Source organism: Taurulus bubalis, assembly GCF_910589615.1.
Source record: "Taurulus bubalis genome assembly, chromosome: 10".
Lineage (NCBI taxonomy): Eukaryota > Metazoa > Chordata > Actinopteri > Perciformes > Cottidae > Taurulus > Taurulus bubalis.
Genome location: NC_136598.1, coordinates 5,721,383 through 5,731,815, shown reverse-complemented (window position 1 = coordinate 5,731,815; position 10,433 = coordinate 5,721,383). Strand labels below are relative to the sequence as shown.

At 40.3% G+C, this 10,433-nt stretch overlaps 1 protein-coding gene across 1 annotated transcript in view; it reads left to right on the top strand.

The window, feature by feature from the left end:
- Positions 1-4,117: 4,117 nt before the first annotated feature.
- The window catches only part of plch1 (phospholipase C, eta 1), a gene marked incomplete at both ends in the record, with an annotated part of 44,536 nt that continues 38,220 nt past the window's right edge, over positions 4,118-10,433 (top strand). The window contains one exon of the mRNA XM_079225252.1: positions 4,118-4,196. Coding sequence (XP_079081378.1) covers positions 4,118-4,196 — 79 coding nt within the window. The remainder of the gene's footprint in view (positions 4,197-10,433) is intronic.

The following is a 10,433-nucleotide window of genomic DNA, read 5'->3' as shown; positions in this document are numbered from 1 at the left end:
ATATGTGTATATGTATTGTTGGTGTGTGTGTGCAAATGTATGCGTGAAAGACACAAATATAAAAGCAAGCAATGATAAAGCTGTCACTTTGTGCTACTGTATGTCAGAGGCCAATCACAAACGTACTCATATCCATTTACAAATACTGAAATAAAGCTCTTCTATTCCATAGATATATTATATTTCAGCTTTACATGTAGACACACTAAATTTTATAGTACGGTTTGGTCACACAGCTCTTTTTCAGAGGAGATGTCTTAGTTTGCACCACTGTTACGACTCCATGATGTTACAGCGTCTGTTGACAGCCTCAGATAGCCTCAGCGCTCCCAAGTAACAACTCTGACCCCTCAGTAACCTCGCTCTGGTTCCTTATCAGGTCAAAGGCTCTATGAACTGGCTGGACAATGTACATGTTAAACTTCCTGTCCCAGGTAAAAACACATTAGAGCAGTTTTGTAGAGCTCAAATTATAAATGAATGTATCTGCAACAATTTTGATTTTTCATTGCTTAATTGTTTTAACTTTTTCAAACAAAATTGACAGTTAATATCTTGTTCCAGCTTCTCAATTGTGAGGATTTTCAGCTTTCTTTGGTCATGTATAAATATGAATTGAATCAATTTGGGGTTTGATTGCTCTGTCAGCCAAAACAACCTATTTGAAGATGTTACTGGGGACTTTTCCCTATTTTCAAATATTTCATTGACCAAACAATAAATCGATTGATTAAGAAAATATTATGAAAATGAATCAATAATGAAAATATCCTGTTTAATGGTTCCGTTGCATCTCCAGAGATTTGAACAGGATGATATTCCATGCAGATTTTCTTGAACCTGAGGTAGAAAATGTCAGTTTTAAAGTATAAGAAATATAATATTCTACAGTCTAGAAAACTGACTGTATATACGCAGATAATAAAGTTGTATTAATTGTTAGCAGAAATACAAACTGGACTAATGCAGACACAGATATTTTACAAGAGTCAATAAAAAAGGCAACTTCTGACCACCCCAAACCTATGAAACAGATACTTTATTGAATAGAAAAGCATTTCCAAGTTTGTAACAATATTCAGCAATGACAATATATTCCCATGACCTAAAATACCTTTTACCTCTAGTCCCCTATACAGCCTTTACTTTTATATATCAGTGAGTGAGTAAGGTGGTTTTGGAAACCTGTCCAGCCATCAACATACCAAGACTGTTTGCTCTCTCTTTGGATAACTGCTTAACAAGCAATTACAAGCTACTCATTGACAGCACAGCGGTTCACTGGCTGAAAGCCACTAGGATCCCCATCCATCAGGATGTATAAGGCAGATGTATAGGAAGCAATATAACGTGTTGGATATAAGCCTGTGCTTGTGCTTTACAAAAAGCACATTACCACTGAGATAGTTGCAGATTAAAAAATAAATTATTCGTATTATTTTATTGAATACTGGTTACTAATCACTCAGCATTTATGGCATCTGGCCACTTGCAAAATAATAACCATTGTATATCTCATTAGTCACGCCTTAACAGAGTGCTCTTTGGCATATGTCAATATGGGTTGACAGATGCGGCTGTCTTTGTGTCTGTGTGCCGTGAGAGGTCCATTGTTACTAACACACATGTTTATATGAGGGGTAATTTGTTCCATGGCACATGTGTCATCAATATTCAACAGCCCCTTAAAAAGGAATTATGGTTTAAACTTGAGTCTTATGTTCAAAGTTATGCTTAACGGTAGCAACGTTGCAGATGCTGCAGTTCTTTTATTATTTCTATTCAACTGTCTCACACATAAAGATCCAAAAGTATGTTAATCACAGGTGATACATTTGATTAAAATCAGGGAGTAGACTATGTTTACGACAGTATAGTAATATAGTATAGTAATAGACATTACATGAGATGTTAGTTGCGCCACTATTATAGACACTTTATGGTGATAAAGTGTGGTGATATTTGCTGTGTAACTTGCAGTATTTGTGAAGCTTCAATGTTTATGGTGGCTTCATATAATCTAGCTGTATCAGAACCTAATATGCTATTAAAGCTGCTTAGTGTCTCTCATCTACCTCGACTCCTATCTCTAATATGGGCTCTGTTATTAAAACAAACAGTAATTTTGAAACATTATTCTGTAACCAAGCAGTAGGCCACAAGGGGCTGTGCTCTCCAGCGAGTTCACAGCAACAGAGAGACGTTGCAGGCGTAAGGTGAAGCAGAGTTTAATGACTAGGAGGAAAGTCTCTGATTTATGCTTTTAACATGACCGTAACACCAAACAGTCAAACTTTACACACTGCAAAGATGTATAGTGAAGCCGATATTATGCTATTATGTCAACGCTCTATTTGGTTCTCTTCCAAAGCACAACCAGAAAGCACTGCTTATCGGATGATCAGACAAATTTGCTCTGGGAAACTATCCTAGAGGTCTTTTCTACTTTTCATTTTTCCTTTTTTTCTCACATTCACCTTTGTGTTTTTCTCCATGTTTTGTTGTAGAAATGAATCTTTTGGCTTCCAACTCAACTTCCTACACAAGCACCAACTTTGAATCACCCGAGTACAACTTAACATTTAATAACTAATAATAACATATTCCTGATGATAAAAATGGCTATTCTAACATTATTTAAAGGAACAGACATTAAACATTGCTTATCTAATCTACAACTATAGTAAGAGAGCGGAGATTCATTGCATTATACCTTTATGCTTTACAGTTGTCCATGTTTTGGCAGAGTTCTGCACTGTATGCACACACTAATTTGTCATGACATCGGGTGTCATATTAACAGAATGAGTTGGTCTTTGTTCATATGTCCCCTCATAAACATCACAGACATCACAGGCTTCTGTGTTCTAAAGTGAGGTGGTGGCAGGGTCACAAGGAAGTACTTTCACCTCAAAGACACTTGACCCGTGAGCTCTACATGTTCCACCAGACAGTCACCTCTACTCGGGTCAGCCGGCACCAGACGCCAATAACTGTCTCAGAGGCTCCAAGCCTTTCCGGATCTATACAACTCCTGTGTGTGTGCGTGTGTGTGTGTGTGTGTGTGTGTGTGTTTGAGAGAGAGAGTGTGTGTTTGTAGTGGGATGCAGTAAATCAGAGAAAGACAGATGAGCAACAGGTGGGGAAACACTAAGCGGTCAAACGAGACGAGGGAGGAATGAAAAGTGATCAGAAGGAAATAGTGGAAAATTAGGAATCCGGGAATAATGTTCCAAAAGAAACAAAGGTAGGATGAAAAAGAACACATTGAGAAAGATGTATAACTTCAAAGGGTAAAAGAAGGTGGAACAGATAAACTAGATAGAGGGTCGAGAAATTGTAGCACAGTTTGGTAAAGAAGAGGATTAGATCATGTGTTCATGGTAGAGCTGGAAAGACAGCAAAGAGCCTGGCACATTGGGAGGTTAATAGCTATAATCTGTCACTGTAATTATATTCATTCAGTTACATGCTGATTATAATCACAATCAGAAAAATATCTTTGAAGAGACTCAAAACACGTTTGGTCTCTTCAAAAAACACAAGAGGTGGCGATGCTGCCACTAACAAAAGAAGAATTCATTTAAAAATTAAAGCCAAACTAAGTAAAACTGGACAAACATATTATAATTAGAAATAATAATACTATAATAAATAATAATTATAATGAACTTCCCATTATATACTTTTGCTTTTGAATCTCTTTCAAGTTGCATACATTGTCTTCTTTGCACACAACATACAGTTTTCTATAATTGTAATGGTTACTCAGTCCTGAAATATTAAACTCTCTTCTAACTCTCTAGAGAATCCCCAATTTATTAAAACGTAATTAGAAATTGTTTCGTATCCCCCCACTCAAAGTCTCCTTGTCCAGAAAGGAAGCAATTGTTTCCTCCTCCTTTAACATATCGTGTTATTCCTCCTCTAAACTAGTTTTGTTCTTTTATTTGCATCGTGGGCTGTTTGTCTTGAGAGTTGTGAGTTGACTCATAGCACAAGACACCACATGTTTTTCTTTTAAATTCATTCAATTCCTCAAACATGTTTGTACACTCACAGTACAACTCTCTTCTCCTCTTCAGGTCATCCAATTGTTCGTCCTCCTCCTCCCACCATGAGCGCCTGGGTTGTGAACAGGAAAGGAGCGCCACAGTACCGCCGGCACTTCCTGACAGACAACAGCACCTTCCATGGTAAACACAATGTAAAACACACACAACAGACACAAACACACAACATAATCAGGGGCTTTCTCAGTCTCTTCACCTCTTGGGATGGACTGTATATGTTCTCTGATAACTGTACGTCATGGGAATGAACAGTAGAGGGAGACTCGTCTCCATTATTGTGCCTCGAACACTTTTATATTGCGGACTACAGCCAAGATTCAGTCTTGTGACATCAGTAAAACCGTGTACAAAAAACTTCAACCCCAATCACTGTGACATGAATGAAAATCATGACATGATGTGGTTTTGCCAATACAAAACATGTGCACCAGCGGGCTGCAATGCCTGCATTGTATTGCTATGTTTCTCTTCCTGTGTGATTCCTACATATTAGTACTCATTCGTGGAAAGTTGAAGAAGAAGAATAATATATACAAGAGGATTTGCACACTGCTCTTCTTCTAAATATTTGCATGCATCGGCTTAAGTACCCTGACACATGTATGCATAGCTGTTTATACCAGTATGTTATATGATTCAATGAACCACAGCAAATAGTGCATTTGTCGTTATCCTTAAAGCTGACATTAATCCAGACGTCAATTTGATCATGATTTATGAGTTTCGAGGCAGTCAGGCCGCAGACGCTGACAGATCCACCAGACAAATCCAGAATAAATCTCTGATCTCCGTCTGCCTTTGTGGCTGTCACACCCTCAGCAGACAGACCACTTAAAGCCTCACCTTGACTTACTATAGCTAGTGTCCACATCGGACTGTGTACAAGTGTGTACTTTTAGTGTGTCAGGGAACCACACACAAATCAGGCCTGCCTCACTCTGCCGTGGATGATGGATTGACCTGATTGATGCAAAGAGTCACTGCTTCCCTTTTGTTCATGCTTAGAAAAAAGGTTATTATCGCATTGATGGGAATTTGTACCTTTGCAAATATCTTTCTCCAAATCAAAGTAGATGAGAATCTGTAATTAATTTATGTTGTTAAAGAATACAGAGCATGAAATGTGAATATGTTTTTTATAAAGTCCCACAAAAGTGAGCTGCACCACCCATAACCCCCTCCAATCCATTTTTTTTAACAAGAAAACATATTCTGATGCTAATCTATCACTATTCATTATATTTAGGAAAACAAAACATAGACGGAATAAATTGTTTGTAGTATCTTCACCAAACTTAAGATCCGGATCTCTTTCCCTGACAGTTTGTCCTTTATTGTCACACAGAACCGTTTTGAAAACATCTGCCTCTGGCCTCTCTTCCTGCCAATTTTCCACATGAAATAGCTTCACTCTGCCTCTTTCACTTCCTCCAGTTGTTTCCACGCTTTTGTGAATGACAGATTGGTTGATGGTTTTTGTTTGGACACGGTACATAAACCAAATGGAGGTGTGAGGGGAGGGGGCTGTCTGTGATCAGGCAGGTGGGGATGAAAAGAGGTTTACAACTTAAATCAAAGTGAACAATCACTGGAAAGCCTCATGTAGCCAAATATACATTGCGTGCACACAGAAAACACACACACACACACACATGAACTGTCTTTTTGTCCCTCCAGACAGCACTTTTTGGTAACCTCTGCGCCTTCTGTTTGAACACAACTGTGTGTGCGTGCAAGTGTGTGTTGCTGAGTGAGCTTGGTCACTCCATAATTGTCTCCTGCAATCCTAAGTGAAATGGCTTTACCGTGGTCCAATGAGCAAGACTAAGCTGGAGCTCTAGATTGACCAAAACTAACTGACTCAACTAGGATACATTTGAGGCTGGACACACACGCACGCACGCACGCAGGCACACGCACACACACGTTTTAAAAGCTGAACTATTAATACATGTTCACACAGAACTTGCGTGCTCTCAGTCTCTCTCTCCCTCTCGTGGGACGCACGAGGGGCCCAGCGCGCGCACTGCAGAGCAACGTACCCTCATATTACATTTCCCCTGCTGCGTCTTTGAGGAAGCACAAAACGAGAGTGTAAAGTAGGTCATAGCGCTGGCATCCATGCGCAATGGTGACTGTTTAGGATGTATACGGAGCAATGGCTGACCTAAACAAACAAACACACGGTAGTGGCACGAGTTCAGTTTGGTGGGAATTCAAACTGTCGCCACACAGCTGAACCAGACTGCCGGGCAAAGCTGATAAAAATGCCCAACTCTGGCGGGTAAACCACTGCTCTGTGCGCTATCGTTCACTCTCGCTCAAACCATGCATTGGCTAATCTCTTGCTTATTAACAACCACTCTCCGTCGGTCCAACGAGCGCGTGAGAAATCGGCTTATCGTTTTGCCTGTGTGCTGCGGCTGGTGACAGGAGAGGATGTGCGCGCAGCGGCTGTGGATGTCAGAGGTTTGATGGTTTGGGAAGCCACTCCACAGATCGCACAGGGGAGGCAGATGCCTGAGGAGCAGTTTGTTTCTTGGGTTCGTTTTTAGCACAAAAAAGTGACACTTCATCATCATGGCGCATTTCATGTGAACGTCTAATCATCATGGAGAAATGGATTAGTCAGGCATGGTTTGATGTTTTTTCGAGCTGCTGCAATTAGGAGATAAAAATGATGTCCAAGACGCATGGAGGGACATAGTGAGACCAACAACTCGAGTCCTAAATGGCAGAACTTGAAGTGTGCAGAAATCTCAGTTTGGAGAAGGGTAAGTTATAATTTTCAAGCCTTTTTCCCGTTTGGTTATTTCATCTTTCAGTCACATGGAGAGTAATACTATGTGGTGCACGCATTCCTTTGGATGCCCAGTATCCTACATTGCAAGCAATCGGAAGCCCATGCGTAATTTCTCCATTGCTCTTGTTTTTGTGGAGAATTTTCGTCACCCGTGTTGCAAGAAACAGCTGCGAAATGAATCTTAATTGAGGATTGTCAATTAACATGACGTCTTTATTATGTAATAATTCATGATCGACATGTGGGGTACATAACGTCCGAATTATGTTTTTTTTTAAATGTGAATTACATTTATAAACTGTGTTTGTCAGTTTATATGACAGCTCTTGATGAAGAGCATCATTGGAGTAGCAGGAATCTGTCCCTCAACATGCTCCTTTGTTCTTGTCACTAGGGGGCAGGAAAGCCTCTTAATTTGTTGGATTGACAAGACTTCAAGCTCTGCCCTCAGCGCCACATAGGTGTGGATGTGCCTGTTCTTTACTATCCTGCATCCTCTGCACTGGTCACATAAAGAACTGAGATGTTTATGGATTCTGTCCCTGCAGCACCTGGGAGAGAAGTTGCCTAAAGAGACTGACAGACACATCGCATTAACACATGCCAAAACTCACAGGGTGGATTGTTTTTGTCATTGGCATCAGCAGAAATAGGAATCCAGGCAGGGTATGTTGAGAACCACACACTGTGATGATGACACGAGCTTTGATGACAACATTTAAGTCCAAATTGTCCCCTGGCTATTAGAGTGACCCCCTTTGCTCTCCCCTGTACGCTGTCAAAAAATATGGCACATCCCTGGCACTTAAAGCTGGCTGTGTCAAATTGTCAGTCTTCACCCCTACAGCGCCTGCTTTTCTTTATCTATGTGAGCGTTGGGGTGTGAGCGGGAGGTTCCTGCTTTCATCAACGGCCAAGAGGGCTGCCTCTTAATTCATTTTGGCAACACTTGTGCTTAGAAGAGTTGCATGACACCACGAGCCCTTGCTGAGAGAGAAGAGGAGAGAAAATGATGGCGGGAGGAATGTTTGGAGCCACATGCATGGCTGCTAATCTCCTCCACATGGAGGAAATGGCTGTTCCATGTAAAATGGGTTTTTCCTCATGTGTCTCTCCTGTACTGATGATGATGATGAATCTCAGCATGCGCCCCCTTTTGTCTCTGCCTCTTCCTTTCTGTCGCTCCAGGGCAGAGAAACAGCTAAGAGACACCAGGGGAGGAACACACTCTCATCATTTCAGCTCTTTTTTTTTGTTATTTTCAATCTCATTTCCTTTCCTCTCCTAAATACTTTATTGGTACTGACGGAAATGTGTTGAGTATGAGTACTGAAAGCTGTAATGTACCAAAAGGCAGGCACTGAATGTCAAGCTCCTGATTTATGATTTGATTTACTGTCAAAATTAGGCATTTCTCAAAGTAAGTCGGAAAGAGGTAGGACTAAAACAATTCAATGAATATTACTCCTCTCCTTTCCTTTAGGAAAGATATCAAACCTCAACCTTTAGCGACTAAAATGTGTCTGTAGCACAGAGTAATGAAAACTGTTAAGTGCCAAAAGCTGGTGTTGATATATTCAATCTGGTAGTTACAATTAGATACACATTCTCGCCAATTGTAGACATTTTACTTTAGCAAATTGCTCAAAGGTAGGTTTCAAAATTAAACTAGTGCTGAAACTCAGGTGGTATCGAATCTTTTCAAAAAATACTCAGCCTACCTCTACCCCGCTTCCTCCTTTTCGACAGTTGTATCCAATTTGGCAAAAATATTTGTCACATTTGAATTGTTCACCGAAATAGCTTCACATCTCTGATATCCAGGCAGCCTAGTGACACACATCTTTGGGCTTTACACTTGATTCTGAAGCACTATATTTGCATTTAATTTGACTGACAACGAGTTACTGTGTCTACCTGCATCTCAGCCACTGTCACCTCACTTCTTCTTTTTTTTGCATTTTGCATCAAGAATGGTTGTGTATGTGAAACATCAACTTCTAAAACCATACTGGGAGGCTATCGTTTTTTTAATTTTAATTTTGTATATCCTTTTAATAATCCCACAGTGGGGAAATTATTCTCTGCATTTTACCCTTAGTAATTAAGGAGCAGTGTGCTGTGTGAAGCGCCTGGGGAGCAACTGGGGGTTCAGTGTCTTGCTCAAGGACACATAGACATGAGAACATGGGGAGACCAGGGATCAAACCGGCTACGGAAGCCTTGTGGTTTCAGGACGACCTCTCTCCCCAAGAGCTACAGCCGCCCATACCTGTATGTAGGCGAGAAATAAAAAGCAAACGATCCATAACCACTGGCTTTTATTTCATCTACCTCCATTCTCTCAGCAGTTAATAAGATACCCAGAAACTTGGTCAATTTTCAGGGTCCCGAAATATAAAGCACCACGCAGGAAGGCAGCTAGAGCACAGCTTCACCCCAACATTTGTGGCAGTTTGCATGGCAGTCTAGCTCTGCTGCCAAATATAGTGTATCTCCAAGTGTATCTCAATCTAGTCACAGTCATCCAGGCTGGTTTAGGCAGAAAGAAGAAGCTTGAACATTGCATGAACATCAATCCTTACCCCTCCCCTCACTCAGGCTTCAGTTCCCTCCTTTGATGTCAGTTCTGAACTCTGCCACTCTGGGAGCATCTTTGGTGAATGCATTATCATGCTGCAGTTGTCATGTGTTTATTTTCATTCCGGTGTCGCACAATCCTCTGCACCCTGGGGGGACCTAGGGACCCATTTGTAGCTGTGGCTGGTTTGAGAGCTGCCTTGGGTGCTCTTAATTAGATGAAGTGAGCGACTGTGAGATAAGAGTGTGTGTTTTCCCGCTTTTCGTTTATCATTTCTCTGTGTATCCTAACCTTTTATGTTGCTAAAAAAGAGGGCACACCAACATATTGTTGACTACTTCCATACAAGTATAGTGTAATTAGTTGGCTTAAAAAGGTATTTATATTTGAATTTGTCCTCCTATGGGTATGAATATTTAAGACTCCCTACGATCATGCTGCTGTAGAATATGAAGCGTTGAAGTAGTGAAGAGACATTGCAACATAGATTACAATGATAAACTGCCATTTTCATCCATCATCATGGATTAACTGTTACTACTCCTAGTCATAGAGCAGCTGTTTATCAGAGTCACTAAGAACTTCATGTTATTCATGCAGTGTATTAGTAGGTAGTCAGAAATTACACGAAAATATGTTAAAACCACCCCCAAAAAACCCTGAAAAACAAATTGCGCTCACATCAGCAATGATAATGTACGACCATGTTGCTGTTTAGCAAGCACACTGTTAACCATGTTCACAATGTTTAACATGTTACCATGCAAACGTTTAATTAGCACGAAACAGAACGTACAGCTGAGGCTGGTGTTATTCTTTAGTTGAAAAGCAAATAATTACATTTAGAACATTTTATTTTAATCAAAGTCAAAGTCAGTTTTATTATCAATTTTGTGCAATGTGCAAACATGCAGAAGATCGAAAGTATGTTTCTATTCTGTCCAACATATAGTGAATTGTGCAATAGTAATAGTAA